Raw genomic sequence first — 24,290 nt, forward strand, 5'->3', positions numbered from 1 at the left:
CCACGAATTTTTTACTCTAGGGATTTGATGGATAGTGCAACTCCAAAATCTTTCAATCAATTTTCTCGCCTCGTCTAGGTTAGCAATCATTCTGGTTTCCTTGGCTTTATACTCAGCGGAGATATAGTTCACTACTAGCTGAGAATCACATCGAACCTGAATGGATTGGACCCCCAGGCTCGCAGCCAGTCTGAGTCCAGTGAGCAGAGCCTTGTATTCTGATAACGACACGACTAGGACAATTCCCGCCCCAATGTGTTTGGCATTGTATGACCCGTCTACGTAGAGAATCCATCCTGGTTCAGATTTCGCCTTTTGATTACTTGGGGAACAGGCGAGGGAGCTACTTCGACTTCGACACTGATCCCTCCTTCGCTTGGAGTGGTAAATTCTGCAATGAAGTCGGCCACGGCTTGGCCTTTGATTGCTGTTCTTGGTCGGAACTGAATGTCGAACTCTCCCAGTTCGATGGCCCACTTGGTTAACCGACCTAACACTTCGGGCCTCTGGAGGATCTGCTTGAGGGGAGAGTTGGTCAGGATGATAATGGAATGAGCCTAGAAGTATGGACGTAATCTTCGAGACGAGACGACAAGACTGAGCGCTAGCTTCTCCAGAGGCGGGTATCTTATCTCGACGGGCACCATGACTTTAATCACATAGTATACGGGATGCTGCTTACCCCCTACTTTTCTGATCAAGGTCGAGCTGACAGCTGAGGCCGAGACTGCGAGGTAAAAGAACAGGGGTTCACCCTCTTTGGGTTTAGATAGTAGGGGTGGTGAACCTAAATACTGTTTCAGTTGTTGGAAGGACTGCTCGCATTCTGATGTCCATTCTCCTTCTTGTGTCCCTTCAGCTATTGGAAGAAGGGAAGGCATTTGTCCGTAGCTTTGGATATAAACTGTCCGAGCACTGCTACTCGTCTAGTGAGGCATTATATTTCCTTGACTGTCCGAGGTGAACTCATATCTAGGAGCGCTTTGATCTTGTCGGGGTTTGCTTCAATACCCCTTTGGCTAACTTGAAACTCGAGAAATTTTTCGGAGCCGACTCCAAAGACGCACTTCGTGGGATTCAGTTTCATCTGGTATTCTCAGAGGATGGTAAAAGTTTATCCGAGATTTGTCAGGTGGTCGGACGCCCTGACACTCTTTACTAACATGTCGTCGACGTACACTTCCATCGTATGTCCGATCTGCTTTGCGAACAGATTTACCAGCCTTTGATACGTGACTCCAACATTTTTCAGGCCAAATGGCATAACCCGGTAACAGTAGAGTCCCTTGTTCGTGACGAACGTAGTCTTCTGCCTGTCTGGAGGGTGCATCGCAATCTGGTTATACTTGGAGTAAGCTTCCAGGAAGGAAGTAATTTGTGTGCCGCTGTGTTGTCCACCAGCTGATTGATTCGAGGCAACGGGAACCTATCTTTCGGACACGCCTTATTTAGATCCGAGTAGTCTACGCAGACCCGCCATTTCCCATTGGCCTTCTTGACGAGGACCACATTCGCGATCCACTCGGGATAGTGTACGTCCTCTATGAAACCGATAATGAGTAGAGTGGAGACTTCGTCGGCTATGGCTTTGTACCGCTCGACGTCGAACGGTCTCCTCTTTTGCTTCACGGGTTTGTGATCCGGGTCCATGTTCAACCTGTGGACCATGACGTCCGGAGAGTTCCGGGCATATCTTCATGCGACCATGCGAATACATCTCTGTGCTGCAGTAGGAAGGCTAGCACTTCAGACCGCTGCTCAGGGTTCAATGATGTTCCGAGCTGAACAGTTTTGCTCAGGTTTATCTCATTGAGCGGTACTTTCTCTAGGTCTTCTACGGATGAACCTTCCGCGAGTCCTCTAGGGTCTAGCATGTCGACAGTGAGTGCTTGCTTAACCGACTCCTTCTTAACTGCTATCGCATAGTTTCTCCGAGCCTCGCGCTGATCACCTCGGATGTATCCTGTTCTGCCCTCGGCGGGGAACTTTATCATCAAATGATAGGTAAAAATGATCGCCCTCATTGCATTCAGGGAAGGTCTGCCCAGAATAACGTTATGTGTGGATGGTACATTGACAACAAGGAAGTCTACCATGAGAGTGGCCTGGTGTTGTCCTTCTCCTGCGGTCATAAGGAGGGAGATGGCTCACTCGAAGATTACTCTTTCTCCGGCAAAGCCGTGCAGGGGGGTCTTCACGGGTCTATGATGTGACCTTGGAATCCCCATTCTTTCAAAGGCTTCGGAATAGATTACGTCGGCTGAGCTTCCGGTGTTGACCAAGATACGGTACACCTTGTGGTTTGCTATGGTCATAGTAACTATCAGGGCGTCATCGTGCGGGTGCTGGATTCCGCGTGCATCCTCTTCCGTGAAGGTCAGACTGCACGGGCTGACCCGAAGTTCCTTACTGGGCCGCTCGGTCAAGTGGACGTAATGCTCCGGATCGGACTTCCGAGAATGGGCTTTTCGAGCCCGGTTTGAATCTCCTCCACCGGATGAACCTCCGAAGATGGTACAGATTTTGGCTGGCTCTTCCATGGCGTTATTCGGCTGTTCTTACTTTCGCTCTTCTTTCCTAGCGGTTCTTTCTCCCTTGGCGTATGGTGCAGGTGTCCTTTACGAATAAAGGTCTCGATCTCATCCTTGAGGTCCATGCAATCGGCTGTGTTATGGTCGTGATCCCGATGAAAACGGTAATACTTGCGTTTGTCTCCCTGTTTTGGGTTGACCTTCATACAAACAGGCTAATTCAAAAGCTTTTCTCCTCGGATGTCCAGTAGAATCTGCTCAATGAACATGTTAAGGGGGTTGTAGGAATGAAAGTTTCCCTTTGATTTTCTGCTTGGTCGACGATCGCGAGGGGCGCGGTCATTTGGTCCCTTGCTAGACGGTTGGGATTCTTCGTTCCTAGGCCTCTTTCCTTTGCCAGACGGGTCTACTACTTGAACATTCTTGTGGGCGTTGGAGAATTCCTCGGCATTAGTGTATTTTTGTGCTCTGGCGATGAGATCAGCTAATGTCTTTGACGGATTCTTTGTAATAGAGAAGGTGAACCTTTCCTCTTTCAGACCTCCGAACACGGTGGAGAGTGCTATCTTGTCATCGTAGTCCTCTACTTGTAATGCTTCGTCATTGAAGCGAGTAATGTAGTCCTTCAATGACTCCTTAGGCTCTTGTTTGATGGTGAACAGGTGAGTATTCGGCTTTCGGTTCTTCTTACCGCTTATGAATTGGGTAAGGAATAACCGGCTAAGTTCTGTAAAGGAACCAATGGAATTGGGCTTGAGTTGTCGGTACCAACTTCGAGCAGATCCGGTGAGTGTGATTGAAAACCCCCTGCACATCATCGCATTAGTTGCTGTCTGGATTTGCACCATGAATGGTAAGCTTCCACGTGCTTGGATGGGTCGCCAGACCTGGAATATTGGATGACGGGAGGTATCCGGAACCTCTATGGCATCACTTCATTCATGATTACTAGGGTGAAGGGAGGCTCGGTCTCTTCCATCATCGCCTGAACGACAGCAGGAACTGACGACGGCTGCTGCTTCTTTTCAAGTGTTAGAATTTTGTCATTGATCTTTATGAACCTTGTTTCCTAAGGATCTTTGTTCTCAGTCACCATCTCCTGGGCATTTCCCATTTCGGGAGTCCTCCTTCCCCTCCTCCGTTCTAGCTCGTAACGGAGATTCGTAGGTGCCAGAGCCAAGGTAACCGAGGTATTTGTTGGAGCTCAAGTAGCTGTGTTTCGAGCTGAGACTCAGATTTAGGTCGGGGGAGGATTTTGAGTCGAAATTGGCGCTCGAGGGCGTTGAGGCCCCTCGGGCCTCATATTCTCGGCGTGGAGTGGGCTTCCACAACCAGACCAATCGGCTCAGGAACAAAATTTTCCTAAGCAAGACGTGGTTGTGGCTCCTGTTGCTGCTTCATCTGGTTAACCTCATCCCGCAGGGCCTGTACCTTGTTTTGCATGGCCCGATACTTACTCGCCCGATTACGAGAATGCTGGGAAGGCCCTGGGGCTGATTCGGCGTAAAGTAGTGAACAGAAACGAGTCTGCTCATTTTGATATGGTTCCGCAGCTATTACTTTCTTCTTTCTTCTCGCCATTATACTTAAGAATAGGAACCTGACTTTTTGTATCAGCTTCCCACAGACGACGCCAAAAATGTTGATGACAAAATCTAGACCACCCTCCACTCTGCGTGACATAACTCCGAGGAACCCTGGTCCTGCACAAAGGGTTAGCAAAGGAGACCCTGGCTAAGCTGGGGGACCCTCTGATGCCTAAGTCAAGTCAAGGAAATCTGGGTCTAAGTTGAAGAGTAGAAGGAGAGTGTAAGATGTTGCGTACCTGTAGCAATGGGGTTTTCCTTGTATTTATACTTGACCATTGGACGGATTGGGTCTGTTAATCTCGGGACAATTTACTCAATCAGTGAGATTTTCGGATCGTAGAGATATTGCGCGCAATCCTGGGATCATGTAGCATGTCGTGCATATCTGCGAGCGAGGAAATCGGCCATGTCCGCTTAAGGTAGTTTTCCATTTTAGTGCACGAAGCGTCCGCATTCTTCCCTAGCCTCGGCTCAGGATTTCTAGTCGGAGAGGTCCTTACTAATGTGGACAGGCCTTCACTGTTAGTTTATTAAACGTAGATCGTATCACGAGTCTGAGCCGAGCACCGGTCTAAGCTGAATGTAGATTGGGTTTATTCGTCTGCTGAGCCTTCTAGAGGTCTTCTCTCCAAGCTCCGAAGTAGGTCGGTGGATATGTCCAGTCGAGTTGAATTTTTTTGCAATTGACGCAGGTGGCCTTCTTATTCGATTCTGGTCGGGACTGCTTACAGCTTTTGACTTGAGCTTCACTTTGTCTATCTTGGATCACTCCGAGCTGACTACTAGCCTCGGATGAGGAGTGCGATTGGGATCACTCCGAGCTGACTACTAGCCTCGGATGAGGAGTGCGACTGGGACCAAACCGAGAATTCCTTTCCTTTAGTGGCAATATCCATTCGGACTACTTATTATGCATCCGACCGGATTAGTGTGCTGTGGCTTCTAGGATTTGAAGAGGTTCGGATCTTCCCATAACACCCGCCATTGATACCTTTCTAGGGTCGACCATGATGTTTATTTGCGGATCCAATATTTTCATAATGATACATAGACTTGCATGATCCAAAGTTTATGTGGCCTCTAAGAAGTCTTTAATGATAGACATTTAATCCCACTTTATGGTCCACTTGAGCTTTAAAACTATCTTATTTTTGAGCTCATATCTTAAAATGATTTGAAAGAGTGAATGAGTGAATGGTAAATTGTTGTCAATGCTAAGGAAGGAAACTCTTTGTTTTATTGAAAAAATTATGAAAATAAATTAATTTTCTTATTCATTTTTAAGTGTTGGTTTGAATTTTTTAAAAACATTTTTTTTTTTACCTTTCAATTTTGTCATTTAAAATATTTTATAAGAGAGAAATATCTTTTCACTTTATTTAACTTTTTGAAAAAAAAAAGTTTTGCATTCTTACCATGGGGATACAAATACATTTCATTTTCTTTTTATGTAATCAAAATAGACAAAATGTCACATTAAAGTTAATTAATTTGCTTTCTTTAATTTACCTTTAGTCCGACTATGCCAGCAAGGATTTATAAGATATAAACACTTTAAGGATAACACTTATTATTATTATTATTATTTTTTTATGAAAAAAAATCCCATGTCTTATATTATAGGTGAAGGGATTACAATTGCAAAGATAGCATCCATAGTAAAGCATGGTAGTTGATACATGTATTAACTCTTTGTGGGTCTCATCGGTGTATCCAATCCATCTATCATGTACGTTCCTTTGATGCTCGCATAGGAAAAAAAAAAAAAACTAAATGTTGATCTAGTGGGCCACATGACAAGGAACATTTGGGATAGGACCCACCATTAAAACCCTTTCAGATTTTGTATGGCCCCACCATTGTTGGTGCAGGGCATTCAATCCATCAATTGTGTGCATCTACATATCCTTTCTTGAGCAAAAAAAAAATAAAATCAAGCACCTTATATGTAATTCAAAGATTTTGTTGAAATGTGCCTCTTTAAGCTTTGAGTAGTGTGAATGGCCACTTTCTACATGGTAAACACTTTTATAAGTTAGCTACGTATGATAAATTTTAAACAACTTTACTATTTAAAACCAAACATAATAGAATGGAAATAAATTCTGTTTGTAATTTTTCTACGGCTGCAAATCATTTACAATTTAAAATTTTATAAGCATCTAAATAACTGCTTAAAGTCTAAGGTTCAAGCCCGGCCCAAGCTTGGCATGAACATGCACACCTAGGCTTGAACCTAAAAAAATATAAAAGATTGAGCCACAAGCTTGGCTTGACCCCAGTGAAAGTTATAAAATCCCTATTTTCAACTTGAATGTTCTCAAACCATACGTTGATCAAGTAGGCCACACATACACAAAGAAACAAACACCTGGGCGAATAAAATCAACAGTCACAAGATGCATCGGTTGCCTAATTGAAGATTAAGATGGCATATTTGTTGGATATAAGACATGTACATGTGAAGTCAGGTGACTTAAGCCCAAGCCTAGCCTGGAACTTGCTAGGGCCATGCATGATAGGACAGGCTAATAAGTCCAAGTGCACTCCAAAGCTGGGTTGAGCTTGTCAAGGGCATGTCTATTGGCTCATTGCCCCATTGTGGATAAGTGTGCACATGTGTATAGGAGAAAGGAGTATGAGGAAGCAATTTGAAAATAGAAGTATTTGGGAGAATATGCAATTTTAAGAAAGACATTTTGAAAATAAGTAAGTATATATGTTTATTAAAGGTTGTGACGTTGTTGTGTAGGCACTCCATTCATGGCTCAGTGGTAAACTCACAAGAGTTTCAACACTGAGACCAGGGATCGAGTGCCCATGTAGTGTAATCGTGCGGTGTGTGAAAAGATAAAAAGTAATTATGAAACACCGAAAGTGTATGCTTTACAAATGAGTCTCTATCAAAATCACTATCTTCTAAAAATAGGATTACAGCTTTAAAGCTTTTTTGCCTCCAAAGAACCCAAAAAGCTACTTAAGAGTGCCTTGGTCCGATCTAAAGATCGGGTCTAATAAAATTTAGGTTGGACAGCCTCCTTCACTCCTTCCCTGTTGGGGCTTTATATAAAACTTTCCAAGCTATATGCAACAGAATTAAGACACCTATCACGTTATAATGTAGGGGAAGGCATTATTTTTAAATTGAATGTTGTATGCTGTTAAGGTCTGTTTGGGTAGGGGATTGGACAATTTGGGATTGAGCCTGATCAATATTTTAGAAGGCTCCATGCAGGATTCCCAATGCTAAAATGGCACGGAACTATAGGTTCAGTTTAGGTCATGGAGTAGTTGTACCTGGTCAAAATGGGCTCGTGTCTTGCCGGTTCGGATCCTTTTGGAACTGGGCCTCAATTTTTTAGGACTTAGATTTGGATCTGGTTGGGCTGGATACCCGCTGGGTTTTTAGACCTTGGTTTAGAGTTGCATTCGGGTCAAATAGGGTCATTACATGGTTGGGCCCACCTAATGGATGGATTAGATCATACACAGGTTTAAACCATTCTCTTACATGCTTCTTGCTCAGCAAACCTTCATCGGCTTTGATATATATAATATTTCTATTAAAATTAACTGGACCCTACTTGATTTTACCTAGCTAGGATTAAGATAGTGGACAAGATTTGAGCCCAACTTGGCCCGATTTTTAATCGGGATAGGAATGGTGGGCCCGAACCAGCCCTGTTTCAAAATGGGCTCGAAATTGGAACCCGACAGTCAAACTTGGGTCAGGTCCATGACTCCACGGTTCATGTAAGTGTTGGTACCCATTGACAGCCCTTGACTGATGTAGGGAGGGACGTGATGAGGTCAATCACCATCTTCTTCAGAGAATAAATATTCCGAATCTATGGAGCTCTCTAGACTCCTCATAGAACTTCCTTGATGATAAAAAAATAAAACAAAATTACAATCCTTTAAATAATGAGCTCAAACATGGTATGGAGTTTAAGGTTAAACTACCTAAAAATGTGACTTATTATAAATAGTAAACTTACTATTTATAGACGGTCCCTATGCCTACTAGACTTTATGGTTTTTGGTGAAAAGTAGTGTCCAATTTGGCTGAACCATCTTTTTCTCCTCATTTTTCTAAACCCTTTTCATGTTGGGCACAACTCTTACAACTCAAAGGATCAAAAGTTATACTCCAACTAAAACTTACTATTTATAGTAAAAATAAAATAAAATGGACTTTTGACCGTCGGTCTAATGGAATATTGCAAATCTGGCATGGACAACCAAGCATAAAAGGGTTAGTTGGCTAAAGTAGCTTCTCCAACCCAAAATCATATATGATACGTCGAAAAAACTCATCCCAATTTGTGAACTCATCCCAATTTACGAGATACTATTGTTTAAAGGTTTTGACCTTCTAGATCATTTCCACCTCCGATTAGGACTTCTCTAATCCACTTTGCTATGAAAGTGTCTGCAATCCATCCTACATCATTGCGGATACCATTCATTGAGAAATCCATTAAACTGATTTTTAATTGAAAGTCACTGCTGTAATTTTTAGCACCCGTTGGCAAAGTCACGAATGGTCAGGATTCTCTTACTTAGTACGACCCACTTAAATTTAGTATCGTCCTGCTTTAAAGGACATGGTTCTTCATGTCATTGCATGTCAAGTAGGGAGGTTGCATCATGTACACGTGTGCTAGACTAGTGCAGATTTAATATTAAATGACCTTGTTGTGCCATTAAACATTCTCCACATACCACATTGTTGTGATAGTGTACGTAATAAAACATTACGTAATGTCAACTGTTTAAGATTTTAGGATTTATTGGTCCACTTTCTCACATCTATAACCAGAACAAGAGCATGTGATAATCTCTACTATACATAACAAGAGCAGTTAGGGCCAAAAATTCACCTGCTATTATTTTTTCTAATTTCTAAAACCATGCATTAATTATTAAAGGGCCACAATTGGATTTAAATTAAAACGACTAGGCTTTTATCACAATAAAAACCTTAATACTCTAAAATAGTATGATAGTTAATACACAACACTGATAATATACATGAAGCATGTAATTAACTTAAATTAAACCATCTAAATTTTGGACCCTGATTTAGATGGATTCTCAATAATATATATATATATATATATATATTGATTTAAATTTCCAATTGGTCACAAACATTTAATCTAGCGGTCAAATGTATATATTGATTTAAATTTCCAATTGGTCGCAAACATTTAATCTAGCGGTCAAAGCGAAAATACTCATTGATTTGAATTCATGCTCATTAATCAGAAGGATTGTTTCATTAGTCCTAATTTTGAATGATGACCTTTTAAAGTGGGTCATACCAACTTGGGCATTTTAATTTTTTTTTATAATGCCATGTGTAGAGTTTCAGTGGGCCTGAGTATCAACCATCATGCTTTCAGAGTATCAAATAACTTCTACAACAGCTACTCTCTATTCACATGCATTGCATGTTAGGGTTTCTTTTGGCCTACTTAATAGTAACATAAATGGCTATACATGATTTTTATTTTTTTTTGTCTTTTGCCAAAAGAAGTAGAGACATGATTTACAATAATTTACAGAGAAAGAAATATATGCCTAAAGAAGATTATTAAATTTTAATATTGGTTTTACAATTATATGAGAAAAGTGGTGGTCCTGACTGCACACTTAACATATATACTCGAGCTCATGATATTATAACAATGATGCATGTCTTTCTTTTTTCTTCTTTTTCTTTTTTTCTAAAATATATATATAAAAAAATTCCTTGTCTGCATCATATCGATCACGTTATGCTTGAAAGATATGTTAACCTTACATACATTTTGGGGCTGTGAATTGGATGATATTTTGTATATTTAATGCTATTTCCATGCAAGTGTTACATGCATTGAAAGATGTACACACGTGATAACATTTATGTGCCTCCCTAATGTTGCTTGATAATGAAAATCTTATATAAAAATGTCCAAACATTTGGTGGTGTTATTATAATGTCTTGCTATGATAGGGATGTGCCATTTTAGAAAAATAGGTAAGACAAGTGGTCCACTTTCAGAGCCCTAATGTCACCTAACCCTGAGATAAATATCTCACCTGATAGAGCTCATTTCATACAATCTAGATGAGGTTTCATGATCACATGCACTCACATGGGTCTTTAATTTGCTTAATTAGAAAAAAGTGTAATGATCTAGTGGGACAAGTGTACAGAAACCTCCCCAAGGACGTCATATTCGGAGTCATTGACATTCACATCACTCATCCGGACCGTTCATTAGGTCTAATCTGCTCTTCTTCCTTTATCATGCAAAAATCACAACAATTGGATGGTTCTAAACACTCTGACTAGACCTATTTTATTTAAGCGATCTTGTACATCCATTATTTCAAGTCAATAACTGGATGGCTTGGATGATCAGATTGGTATGATTTTTTTTCTCTTAAAGGTGGCCTATGAAGAGTGACCTAATGGACGTTCCAAATAGATGATTGTACGCCAAAGTGTTTCAAAGCAACTATGTACGTTAGGGTGGAAGGTCGGCCAGGTTGGGTTGGGTGGGATTGGTGCTCAACTCTAGCCTAACTCAAGGTTCCTATATCTCAACCCCCGACTCAACCCAACCCAACCTCAGGTTGAGAATTCTCAACCCAAGCCCAACCCAACCTAACATCAGGTTGAGAATTCTCAACCCGAGCCCAAACTAAACGGGCTCAGTTAGGTTGCTTGGGTGAATACATGCTAATATTTTTATTATTAAATTAGTTTATTGTATTCTCAATATATGTCTTATTTTTTGTAACTATGATTTTATTAATTATATATGTAGTTATTTATTGCAAAGAACTTCATTTAAAAAAAATAATAATAAACAAGCTAAGATATAGGACCACTATTCCTTTAAACGTCGTGTTGTGTAGCACGCAATCTATTTTAGAGAGAAATCCCGTGTATTTTGTTAGCTTGAGTAATCAGAAATGATGTGGACCAATGAAACCCAATAACACTAAAATTTTTGTGCCTTCAACACAGTTGATCCACAATCAATTACAATTTATAAATAACTTACATATCGATTAGGTCTGGGTTGGGTCGGGCAACCCTAGCCCGACCCAAGTTTTATCGGGTTGGTGTTTGTATAGCCACCGAACCTGATACATCCTGCTCCAGCTCAACCCATTGTCGGGTCAGTCACAGGTCAGTCGGGTTGAACCCTCCTGACTTTCAGCCCTAATGTGAATGGAAAAGTTCCCATACACTCAAGCCACTAGATCATCACTCATTAGTAAGACTAAGCTAAATGGGCTGTCCCACCTAATATATGTTGGATTATAAATCTTCATTGCTTAAGCATCCCAATCAAAATCTATTCCTAGTGGCCTAATCAAAGGAAGAGGCTGGATGAGCCTTATATGTGGTGCGCATGTATGAGATTTGGAAATCCACTGCACATCTCCTTGACAGTTGACGTGTTAATCGTCAGATCTTATGAAATTTATAACTCTAATGTGGTCAATAAGTTGTTTTTAGATTTAACAGGACACCACCAGCCCTTATCGGGCTCTAATTGAATGATCACTAATATTTGATTGGCTTAATTTTGGGAATGGCCCACACAAGTAGGCCCCACTAGATGAACATCATGGATCATGTAAACACATCTGCCATATTCATTAAATGCTTCCACTCATTATATTGCAACAATTTTTACCATAATAATCTATCTCCACTGTTTACAATGCTAATAGCTTTGCACATTTTGCCCCCTATAGTTAGTCTTTACAGCATTGGTTAAGAGCCAGTACATTCATCATAAAACTTTTTGGTGGAGATTGATATTTTAGCATGCAAGGGATGATATAGATTGCGCCTATTTTATTTTACTTCTTTTAATGCATGTATCCATGCCAAATTCTTCTCTTCTCTAATAATGTATTAATTAGAGAAATCATGTGACAAAGGATTTGTAAGGCCTACCCTAATGACTGCATGACATCAACTCTATACGTCTATTATGCCGGCTAATGTTAAGACATTAATCCAATAAATTAGAAGGATTGGGGACTTGAGTGAGTTATAGCACAGAAAACAATAAGAATGTGTCACCCACTATTTTTTTTCTATGTGTGTGCACGAGATGTGTGAGTGTCTGGCTCTACCTCACTACAAGAAATACCCCTTTTAGCGACGAAAATTTTCGTCGCTAAAAGTCAAAATTTCGTAGCTAAATACATTTAGCGACGAAAATTTTCGTCGCTAACTTCGTCGCTAAGAGACCGACGTGCATGGATTTTAACGACGAAAAATTCAAATCGTCGCTAAAGCATGATTTTTAACGACAAAAATTTTCGTCGCTAAAAAAACTGTACAAGACTTTTAGCAGCGAAAATTTTCGTTGCTAAAAATTCGTTACTTTTAGCGACGAAAGGTTTCGTCGCCAAAAAAACTGTACAAGACTTTTAGCAGCGAAACTTTTCGCTGTTAAAAGTATTATTCGGTTTTTTGCGATGAATATTTTCGTCGCAAAAAACATATACAAGACTTTTAGCAGCGAAAATTTTCGCTGCTAAAAATTCATTACTTTTAGAGATGATAATTTTCGTCGCAAAAAAAACTGTACAAGACTTTTAGCAGCGAAAATTTTCGCTGCTAAAAGTAGTTCAGTTTTTAGCGACGAATATTTTCGTCGCAAAAAAAACTATACAAGACTTTTAGCAGCGAAAAGTTTCGCTGCTAAAAATTCGTTCCTTTCTAGCAACGATAATTTTCGTCGGTAAAAAACCTTTACATGACCTTTAGAAATTCGTTACACCTTTAGCAACGAAAATTTTCGTCACTAAAAAACTTTACAAGCCTTTTTAGCAGCGAAGATTTTCGCTGCTAAAAATAAATTACAATACTTTTAGCTACGAAAATTTTCGTTGCTAAAAGTCTTTTTTTTTAAAAATATACCTCTTAAAATTCCGCACAAAATTCCTGATATACACCTGTTAACAATATATTTCATCATATTCATCCTGATATACACCTATTATATATATATATATATATATATATATATATATATATATATATATATTTCATCATATTCATATTCACATCCATCTAATTAAATTAACCCAAACCCAAACATAAACTACATTCATCTAAACACAAACAATCTTATCGGCATCACATTCATTCAAAACTTAACATCATAAACAAACATATAAAAAAATCACACAGATGAAGGCGGAGGCGCTGGGGCATCAGTGGGTAAGCGTGCATCGATAACCTGAAACATCTCCATCATCCGTCGCTCATGCTCCACCCGCATCTCCTCCATCCTCCTCTCTTGCTCCTCCCTTTGCCTCACCAGCTGATCGTCCATCCTCCTCTCCTGCTCCTCCCTCTGCCTCGCCAGCTCCTCCTCCATCCTCCTCTCCTGCTCTTTCCTCTGCCTCGCCTGCTCCTCCCTTTGTCTGTCCAGCTGATATTTGATGTCATCGACGACGACCCGTAGCTGCTAAACCTCTCTCTCTGCAGTATCAGCTCGGCGTACGGCGCTGTCACCAATAACGATGGATCGGCTGGAGGCAGCTCTAGCGGGTGTCATGAGTTTGGTACTATGGCCAAACCCACACACATATCCAGAACGGGTGCCAAGCACCTGACTCAGGATCTCTGGCTCACTCCGCTGAGTACCATCGGGAGTGGGCTAACTGCGTAAGGTGTTCATCTCCTCCTGTAATGAAAACATATGAATTTTCATAATAAATGACATTATTATAATTTAAAGCAAATAAATTTTACAATGTAAGGATCTTTACCCAAATCTCGCTGGCTCTCGGATGTACCCAAGATCCTGTCGCTGTCGACAGTGAGTCCCTTTGTAGAAGTCTACTGGTCCGGGCTCCTGGCCAGTGACGGAATCTCGCTGCGCAATCGAAAAGACAATAAAATTAATATAAATACATGGAAAGAATATATAAACGTAATAATTACCAGTACTTTCTTACCATGTCGTGACGAAGTAGTACAAATGACTTTGAACCAGCTACGTGGTTCACTTCTAACTTTCTTCTATTATCAGATTTATTTTGCTCCTCTTCTGAACACGTTATTCATAATACATTGTTATTAATTGTGGATTTAATTATTACGTTAAGATATCATAAATATGTAAATATTACCTGAAAAGAATCAGATGAAAACCTATCGCAGAGTATCCGTCGTCCTCATTGGTCACGTGCAGCGGTGCGGACTGTACGGCCTCCTCGTGGCTCATGCACCGCTTGTATTGCCGGTGTAACTTACTGCGGTAATCTTTGAACCGCTCCTTCATCATGTCGTCGACGGCATGGGAGATGTGCGGAACACTCAAATCCAAGTCAAATTTATCCTGCAGTTTCGTAAATAATAGATTAAGATAATAAACTTATTAAGAAAATAACTTAACTGTAAATGAATTTTTATAAAATAAATTTTAATTTACTAAAATTTACCTGAAGGCGCTGACGGATGAGCTGCCGCACATCATCTGTCACGTCTCCCCAACGGGGAGTGGTGGGGAGATCAGAGATCGGCATAAGACACCGACCTCCGACGTAAACAACATGACATTATTCTTAACAGGTCTAATGCAGTCCCGTGGGAACTATACCGTCACCCTACCCTCACGTGTAAGTCGCTCTAAAAGCAACCCATGCGTGGGTCCACGTCCTCGTTGGCTGGTCGACGACGCTGTTGCAAAAGAAATATGTAAGTTTAAACATAAACAGAAATCATTAGAAGAAATATACGCCTAGACTTACATGCAGTGCCCGGTGTATGGGCGATTGAGGGATCAGACGCCTGCGATGCAACATGTGACGGCGATGCTGGCTCCGTCACTTCACGAGTAGAAGGGATAGATCTAGTACGCGAACGACGTACTCTCCCACCTGGTGCCATCACTGAATATGTGGGAGCTACGAACTTATAAATTTAAACAATGTCAATATAAGTGGAATATACTAAAACATTATACAAGTAGTGTTGACGGTACAATGCATGTGTTTATGCTTAGAGAGATGATTAAAATATAATTAGACCATCACACTATAATGTAAGTAGAATATAATAAAACTGTAAACTTTAATTTATAATCATTGAAAATTTCATTATACATTGTCATTCTATATTAAATATACATATTTCGTTGTAATACGAAACAACTTTGAGGTAAACTATTCGAAGTACTCCCTGCGTAAGCTATCGTATGCTTCAGAAGCATATGTCATTTCGTGCGAAGCACTCGACATATTTACAGCCAACATGCCAGTCACAATAGGAGATATCTGGTCTCTTGGGACTCCATTAAGATGTGCAAGTGACAGATTCGTATCTTTCATATCTCGTTTCCCGCGGTTATATATCTCCATCAGCCTTGGAATTTCTTTGAGATAGCATAATCTTTCCTCTGAGTCATCGTCGATATATTCCACTCTACACTCATCGACCAGACCGGGTATCTCTATGGCCCTACCAGAAGAAGATAGGACCGAAACATCCATCTGCAACAGCTGATGAAGTATGTTGCGTGATTCTGCTACGCTCCGGTTTAAGGAGGACATGATCAGAAATTGACTCAACTGCAAATGTGGATTATAAACAAGTCAATAAAAAGAATTAATCATGACTTGTAATTTTCACGTATACATGGAATATATAAATTATTCGAATTAAAAAATGACATGTAAATCATGTGTACATTTAATAATCGTCGTCTGTATCACTATTGCTTAGAGCTATTTCTTCACCATCACTATCACTGATCAGTATTTCATCCTCATTGTCCGTAACGTCGTCATCAATGAAACCGCTATTATCTGTAACAATATCACGTATTATTGAGGCATCAACATGATCAGGTGGCACATCATCTCTATCTAATTGCATCACATCAATATCAACACTTGAATCAGTCCCTGTATCTCTAGATGGCATGTCTTTTTGATATGCTTCTTCAACCCTAAACGTGTTATTTCTCCTGTCCTCGCTATCTTCAACTTCTGGTACGGGAACGTCAAATACGTTCTTGGGCTTTATTTTCTGCACCACGTGCCAAGAGCCGCCTAACTTGGTATCAGCGAGATAAAATACTTGTTCGGCTTGGTTGGCGAGGACAAATGGGTTGTCCTTAAACCACTTACGAGATAAATTTACGCTCGTAAAGTAGTTGTCAATCTGTATTCTCAACTTTTTATTTCCAATGTCCCACCAATCACATCTAAATAAGTACACCCGCTTTCTCATATAATAACTCAGCTTAATAATATCTGTCAAAATGCCATAAAAGTCAATTTCATCCTCTTCATTTGTTCCCTTCACAACTACCCCACTATTTTGTGTGGTCCTGTACTTCTCACGTTCTTTGGTGTGGAATCGAATCCCGTTTACAATACAACCTGTATATCTAGATACACGTCTATCAGGGCCACATGCCAGTGAGTATAGTGCATCAGACGCATCCGTAGAGTTTCTTGTGCGCAACGTCTTCATCTATTATCATGTACAGAATATAATTGTTTAGGGATTTTCATAAGTTGAAATAATGTGCCATACAACGAAAATGCTAAGTGTGGTGAGATACAATGTGAAATCTTACAGGGTTGGTGAACCATTCTGGAAAATGATCCTGATGCATTCGATCATAATTTGTGAAAAATTTAGACTTCATCTCGTCTATGTGTTCGCTACACAAATGGCACGTCATCAGCAATAAACATTAAGATCATCGTATGTAGAGAAAATAATAATCGAGGGAAGACTTACTCCAAGTACGACTCTATTTCTTCACAATTATGCAACACATACCACTGCGCCTTTGCTAGATCCCCAAGGTCCATATCCTGAAATGTCAGGGATCCTAAAGGACGAACGTTATGTGCAAATACAGATATGGGTCCTTGTTCATGATCCTGCCCTTCATCGGCATTCCGATCTTCTCGGTTGAATTTAGTCTCTGTGCCACGAAGATACATGGAGCAAAATGTAAGGCACTCATTATCAATGTACGCTTTAGCTATCGACCCCTCCGGTCGTGCCTTATTCCTCACAAATCGTTTCAGTGTGTGAAGGTACGTATACACAAAACCACTATGTTATACATATGAAAACATGGATATATGTAGTTTATGGAATGAATAAAAATTTTAACATATTGATACCACCTTTCGATTGAATACATCCAACGATATTGTTTTGGGCCTGCAAGCTTCGCCTCGTGTGGTAAGTGAATCGCTAGGTGTACCATGACATCGAAAAATGCATGTGGAAATATTCTTTCAAGTTTGCAAAGGATTACGGCAATGTCCCTCTCCAGTCGTTTAATAACATCTACATTCAACAATCTCGAACACAAATCCTTAAAGAATATCCCCAACTCAATCAGTACCGCACTGATATCCTTGCTCAAGAATCCACGAATCGTAACCGGTAGTAGGCGTTGCAGAAGGATGTGACAATCATGACTTTTCATTCCTATTACCTTACAGTCCGTAACATTTATGCGCCGAGATATGTTTGACGCATACCCATCGGGAAACTTCACCGATCTCAACCATTCACATAAACGCTTTCTCTCTAGTTTTGTCAACGTGTAGCAGGCTGCTGGTATAGTATACGAATTTTCATGTGGTTGCAAGTGCAACTCTTTCCTTAAACCCATTTCTTGTAGATCCAATCGAGTCTTAAAACTGTCTTTTATTTTCTTCTCTATGTTTATTAATGTTCTAAAGACATTGTCACATATATTTTTCTCAATATGCATGACATCCAAGTCGTGTCGCAATTTCAGATCACTCCAATAGGATAACTCAAAAAAGATGCTCTTCTTTCTCCAGTTATAGTCTAATATTGTACGTTTCCTCTTCTTCAAGTGCGATGTCTTATCAAATCTAACCTCTCAAATGTTACTCAGTTGTTACATCACATCTTCTCCAGATAGCTCTTTCGGAGATGGCCTATGATCTTGTTTGCCATCAAAGATTATCGTCTTCCTACGCCAACTATGATCGCTCGGAAGGAAGCGACGATGGCCTATATAACATGTTTTCCTACCATACTTTAATGACAATGAATAAGTCTCAGTACCACATGTAGGACAAGCCAACTTGTCCTTCATGCACCACCCAGATAAATTTTCATATGCGGGAAAGTCATTTATTGTCCACAAGACCACTGCATGTAATCGAAATATCTGTCCTACAAATGTATCATACATTTGTACACCTTGACTCTACAACTCGTTTAACTCTACTAATGGTCGTAAATACACATCAATGTCATTCCCAGGTAACCTGGGTCCAGGAATAAGCAATGACATCATGAAAAATGACTCCTCATACACAACCAAGGAGGTAAATTGTAGGGCATAAGTACCACTGGCCACATACTGTACGAGCTACTCATATTACCAAATGGATTAAAACCATCACTTGCAAGGCCTAGTCGAACATTGCGAGAATCTTCTGCAAACCAGCCATGTTGCTTGTCAAAATTTTACCAGGTTTCAGCGTCCGCAGGGTGCCTCAGTGTACTATCATCATGAACACGTTTCTCCTTATGCCACCTCATATCTTCAGCCGTCTTACGAGACATAAACAATCTTTGCAATTTGGGTTTCAATGGAAAGTACCTTAACACCTTTCGTGGGATTTTCTTTCCCCTAGCTCTGTCATTCTTCCACCTAGACTCTCCACATTCTTGACACTCTTCAGCCTTATCGTGCTTTTTTCAATATAATAAACAATCATTTATACATGCATGTATGAGTTCATAACCAAGGCCCAAGTCTCGCATCAATGTTTTTGCCTCGTAATGAGACTTTGGCAATGTCTCACCGTTCGGTAACGCTTCTTTCAACAACTCAAGCAACATGTCAAACGATTTGTTACTCCAACGATTTATCGTCTTCAAATGAAGTAACTTTGTAAGAAAATTCAACTTGGAGAAGTTCTGACACCCCGGATAAAGTGGACGTTCTGCCTCCCTCAACAACCTACTAAACTTTTCTAATTCGACATCACTCATTGGAGGAATATCTTGGCTACTGCTTGTCGCTGCAAAATCAGTATCCGCAGTTGTTCCCCTGAACACATCCCTTATGGTATCTTGCATTTCGTCAACGTCTTCATCCTTGTCATCTGGCACAATTAGGTCAGCAAGGACTTTGGAGGGCTCAACTCTATGTGTCATATCTTCACCATGATAGATCCACCAAGTGTAACCCTGGTCAATCCCAACTATGAACAAATCATCCTCTACTTTGTCTAAAGTCTTATATATCATGTTCTTGCATTTTCGACATGGACACCTAATCCTACTCCTTGAATCTGCCCGATTTCGCACAAATTCCATGAACTCTTGAACCCCTTGCTTATACTCTGGGCTAAACCTGTTCTTAGCTCGTATCCAACTCTTATCCATGTCTACAATGAAATGACTAAAGTCAGTTTACGGAAATAACTTTGAGATTAGGCTAGGTTATAGGTTTAGGTTATATTTTTAGGTTTAGGGAATCGAGACTAGGTATAAGTTTAGGAAATTGGAGTTGAGATTAGGATTAGGTGTATGTTTAGGTTTAGGGATTTGAGTTTAGGTTATAGATTATAGGTTATAGGTTATAGGTTTAGGTTTAGGTTTAGTATTTGAGAATACATTAAGGTTTAGGTTTAGGTTTATGGATTTGAGAATAAGTTTAGGTTATAGGTTTAGGTTTAGGTTTAAGGATTTGAGAATAGGTTTAGGTTTAGGTTAAGGTTATATGTTAAGCTTAAGCTTATAGGTATAGGTTTAAGTTATAGTTATAGGTTTTGGGATTTGAGAATAGGTTTAGGTTATAAGTATAGGTTTAGGTTAGGTTATAGGTTATAGCTTTAGGGAATTGGTTATAGTTATAGGTTTAGGTTTAGGAAATCGGGTTCGGGTTCGGGACCGGGTTTAGGTTTGGGTTTTCAAGTTTAGGTTTAGGTTTAGGCTAGGGAGTTGAGATTAGGATTAGGTGTAGGTTTAGGTTTAGGCATTTGAGAATACATTAAGGTTTAGGTTATAGGTTTTGGGATTTGAGAATAGGTATATGTTTAGGTTTAGGTTTAGGGATTAGAGAATAGGTTTAGGTTATAAGTTTAGGTTTAAGTTAAGGTTATATGTTAAGGTTAAGGTTATAGGTTTAGGTTTAGGTTAAGTTTATAGGTTTAGGTTTAGACTATGTTATAAGTTTTTGGTTAATGTTTAGGTTATAGTTATAGGTTTTAGGATTTGAGAATAGGTTTAGGTTATAAGTATAAGTTTAGGTTAGGTTACAGGTTATAACTTTAGGGCATTAAGAATAGGTCAAGGTCTCGGTTTAGAAAATCGGGTTCGGGTTCGGGATCGGGTTTAGGTTTGGGTTTTCAAGTTTAGGTTTAGGTTTAAGCTAGGGAGTTGAGATTAGGATTAGGTGTAGGTTTAGGTTTAGGGATTTGAGAATAGGTATAGGTTATAGGTTTAAGTTTAGGTTTAGGGATTTGAGAATAGGTTTGGGTTATAGTTATAGGTTTAGATTAGGTTATAGGTTATAGCTTTAGGGAATTGAGAATAGGTCAAGGTTTAGGTTTAGGAAATTGGGTTCGGGTTCGGGACCGGGTTTAGATTTGGGTTTTCAAGTTTAGGTTTAGGTTTAGGCTAGGGAGTTGAGATTAGGATTAGGTGTAGGTTTAGGTTTAAGCATTTGAGAATACATTAAGGTTTAGGTTTATGTTTTGGGATTTGAGAATAGGTTTAGGTTTATGTTTAGGGATTTGAGAATAGGTTTGGGTTATAAGTTTAGGTTTAGGTTAAGGTTATATGTTAAGGTTAGGTTATAGGTTTAGGTTTAGGTTAAGTTTATAGGTTTAGGTTTAGGTTAGGTTATAGGTTATAGGTTTAGGTTTAGGTTATAGTTATAGGTTTTGGGTTTTGAGAATAGGTTTAGGTTATAGGTTTATGTTTAGGGATAGGGATTTGAGAATAGGTTTAGGTTAAGGTTAAGGTTATAGGTTTAGGTTTACGTGAAGTTTATAGGTTTAGGTTAGGTTAGGTTATAGGTTTTTGGTTAAGGTTTAGGTTATAGTTATAGGTTTTGGGATTTGAGAATAGGTTTAGGTTATAAGTATAGGTTTAGGTTAGGTTATAGGTTATACTTTTAGGGAATTGAGAATAGGTCAAGGTTTAAGTTTAGCAAATTGGGTTCGGGTTCGGGATCGGGTTTAGGTTTGGGTTTTCAAGTTTAGGTTTAGGTTTAGGCTAGGGAGTTGAGATTAAGATTAGGTGTAGGTTTAGGTTTAGGGATTTGAGAATACGTTAAGGTTTAGGGATTTGAGAATAGGTTTAGGTTATAGGTTTGGGTATAGGTTTAGGGATTTGAGAATAGTTTTAGGTTATAGGTTTAAGTTTAGGTTAAGGTTATAGGTTTAGGTTTAGGTGAAGTTTATAGGTTTAGGTTAGGTTAGGTTATAGGTTTTTGGTTAAGGTTTAGGTTATAGTTATAGGTTTTAGGATTTGAGAATAGGTTTAGGTTATAAGTATAGGTTTAGGTTAGGTTATAAGTTATAGCTTTAGGAAATTGAGAATAGGTTAAGGTTTAGGTTTAGGAAATCGGGTTCGGGTTTAGGTTTGGGTTTTCAAGTTTAGGTTTAGGTTTAGGCTAGGGAGTTGAGATTAAGATTAGGTGTAGGTTTAGGTTTAGGCATTTGAGAATACATTAAGGTTTAAGTTTAGGTTTTGGGATTTGAGAATAGGTTTAGGTTATAGGTTTAGGTTTAGGTTTAGGGATTTGAGAATAGGTTTGGGTTATAAGTTTAGGTTTAGGTTAAGGTTATATGTTAAGGTTAAGGTTATAGGTTTAGGTTTAGGTTAAGTTTATAGGTTTAGGTTTAGGTTAGGTTATAGGTTATAGGTTTAGGTTTAGGTTTAGGTTATAGTTATAGGTTTTGGGATTTGAGAATAGGTTTAGGTTATAGGTTTAGGTTTAGGGATAGGGATTTGAGAATAGGTTTAGGTTATAGGTTTAGGTTTAGGTTAAGGTTATAGGTTTAGGTTTAGGTGAAGTTTATAGGTTTAGGTTAGGTTAGGTTATAGGTTTTTGGTTAAGGTTTAGGTTATAGTTATAGGTTTTGGGATTTGAGAATAGGTTTAGGTTATAAGTATAGGTTTAGGTTAGGTTATAGGTTATACCTTTAGGGAATTGAGAATAGGTCAAGGTTTAGGTTTAGGAAATCGGGTTCGGGTTCGGGATCGGGTTTAGGTTTGGGTTTTCAAGTTTAGGTTTAGGTTTAGGCTAGGGAGTTGAGATTAGGATTAGGTGTAGGTTTAAGTTTAGGGATTTGAGAATACGTTAAGGTTTAGGGATTTGAGAATAGGTTTAGGTTTAAATTAAGGTTATATGTTAAGGTTAAGGTTATAGGTTTAGGTTTAGATTAAGTTTATAGGTTTAGGTTTAGGTTTAGGTTATAGTTATAGGTTTTGGGATTTGAGAATAGGTTTAAGTTATAAGTACAAGTTTAGATTATGTTATAGGTTATAGCTTTAGGGAAATGAGAATAGGTTATAGGTCCAAGTTATAGGTTATAGGTTATAGGTTTAGGTTATGGTTTAGGTTATAGGTTTTGGTTTAAGTTAAGGTTAAGGTTAGAGGTTTAGGTTTAGGTTATAGTTATAGGTTTTGAGATTTGAGAATAGGTTTAGGTTATAAGTATAGGTTTAGGTCAGGTTATAGGTTATAGCTTTAGGGAATTGAGAATAGGTCAAGGTTTAGGTTTAGAAAATCGGGTTCGGGTTCGGGACCGGGTTTAGGTTTGGGTTTTCAAGTTTAGGTTTAGGTTTAGGCTATGGAGTTGAGATTGGGATTAGGTGTAGGTTTAGGTTTAGGGATTTGAGAATACATTAATGTTTAGGTTTAGGCTTACGGATTTGAGAATAGGTTTAGAGTGTGGTCCCTACAAATACAGATATAAACACGGTCGTCTCCAATTTACCAGGCCCTTCCAATGCTGTCCATAGGAAATGGACAGCTTCATCATAGTCATAATAGCAGTTCCCATCTTTCAGGGACCCCCGCTCAAGATCTGGATAGCTCTGACGCACATCCGGGTCTACTCCATTAATTTTAAGCAAATATAGATATAAACACGGCTGTCTCCAATTTTTCAGGCTCTTCTAATGCTGTCCATAGGAAATGGTAAAGAGGAAACTAGATGAGTTTGCTTTCCTTGGGAATCAACTACAGGTTTCGTATGCTCCTCAGTTCGAGTCTCTTTCTGATATGAAGGAGAAATTGGAAGGCAGGAGAAAAGAAGTTCTAAGCCCACTAAACTGTGAGTTTCTTCTAAGAATTGCTTTTAATGGACACCATTTTGAATTGAGGAAATACATAATGTTCAGTCAACTAATTTTACTAGGACCAACAAATTTTACATGTGTTGGCCTACAATTTGGTAATCCATAACTGTCCAAGTCATCGCTTTGAAGGAATATAGATACACTAGTAATGCAACCCTCATCACATATAATGTTATATCAACATCTTAGTCATAATCAACTCAAAATCAACTTAGTACATAGAAGGAATATAGATACACTAGTAAATCCCCTCAATATTTTCATATGGATGTTTCTTGCTTTACTTACCTTTTATGTTATTTTTAAATGTATTAGCTCGAAATTGATGGAGCAGATCCGAATGTGCGTCGGAGCTATTCGGATGTTGAGCGGGGGTCCCTGGAAGGTGGGAACTGCTATTATGATCATGATGAAGCTGTCCATTTCCTATGGACAATATTGGAGGGGCCTGACCAATTGGAGCAGGCCGTGTTTATATCTGTATTTGCTCGAAATTAATGGAGTAGACCCGGATGTGCGTCGGAGCTATCCGGATGTTGAGCGGGGGCCCTGAAAGATGGGAACCGCTGTTATGATCATGATGAAGCTGTCCATTTCATATGGACATCATTGGAGGGGCCTGGCCAATTGGAGTAGGCCGTGTTTATATTTATATTTGCTCGAAATTAATGGAGTAGACCCGGATGTGCGTCGGAGCTATCCGGATGTTAAGGGGGGGTCCCTGGAAGATGGGAACCGCTGTTATAACTATGATGAAGCTGTCCATTTCCTATGGACAATATTGGAAGCGCCTGGCCA

General features: G+C 39.5%; 1 protein-coding gene and 2 long non-coding RNA genes across 3 annotated transcripts; all 3 read right to left on the reverse strand.

Annotated features, from left to right (window-relative positions):
* Positions 1-2,746: 2,746 nt before the first annotated feature.
* LOC131248520 (uncharacterized) lies at positions 2,747-3,379 on the reverse strand. Its single transcript, XM_058248835.1, has one exon. The coding sequence runs from the start codon at positions 3,377-3,379 to the stop codon at positions 2,747-2,749; it is 633 nt and encodes a 210-aa protein (XP_058104818.1).
* Positions 3,380-13,607: 10,228 nt separating this feature from the next.
* LOC131257469 (uncharacterized) lies at positions 13,608-14,172 on the reverse strand. The gene is made up of 3 exons (XR_009177463.1): positions 14,111-14,172; positions 13,922-14,028; positions 13,608-13,836 (listed from the first exon to the last, which is right to left on the reverse strand). It is a non-coding gene; the product is annotated as an uncharacterized LOC131257469 (long non-coding RNA).
* A 190-nt stretch (positions 14,173-14,362) lies between these two features.
* On the reverse strand, positions 14,363-15,003 carry LOC131257540 (uncharacterized). Its single transcript, XR_009177505.1, has 3 exons — positions 14,906-15,003; positions 14,597-14,821; positions 14,363-14,493 (listed from the first exon to the last, which is right to left on the reverse strand). It is a non-coding gene; the product is annotated as an uncharacterized LOC131257540 (long non-coding RNA).
* Positions 15,004-24,290: the final 9,287 nt, after the last annotated feature.

Source organism: Magnolia sinica, chromosome 1, assembly GCF_029962835.1.
Source record: "Magnolia sinica isolate HGM2019 chromosome 1, MsV1, whole genome shotgun sequence".
Taxonomy (NCBI): domain Eukaryota; kingdom Viridiplantae; phylum Streptophyta; class Magnoliopsida; order Magnoliales; family Magnoliaceae; genus Magnolia; species Magnolia sinica.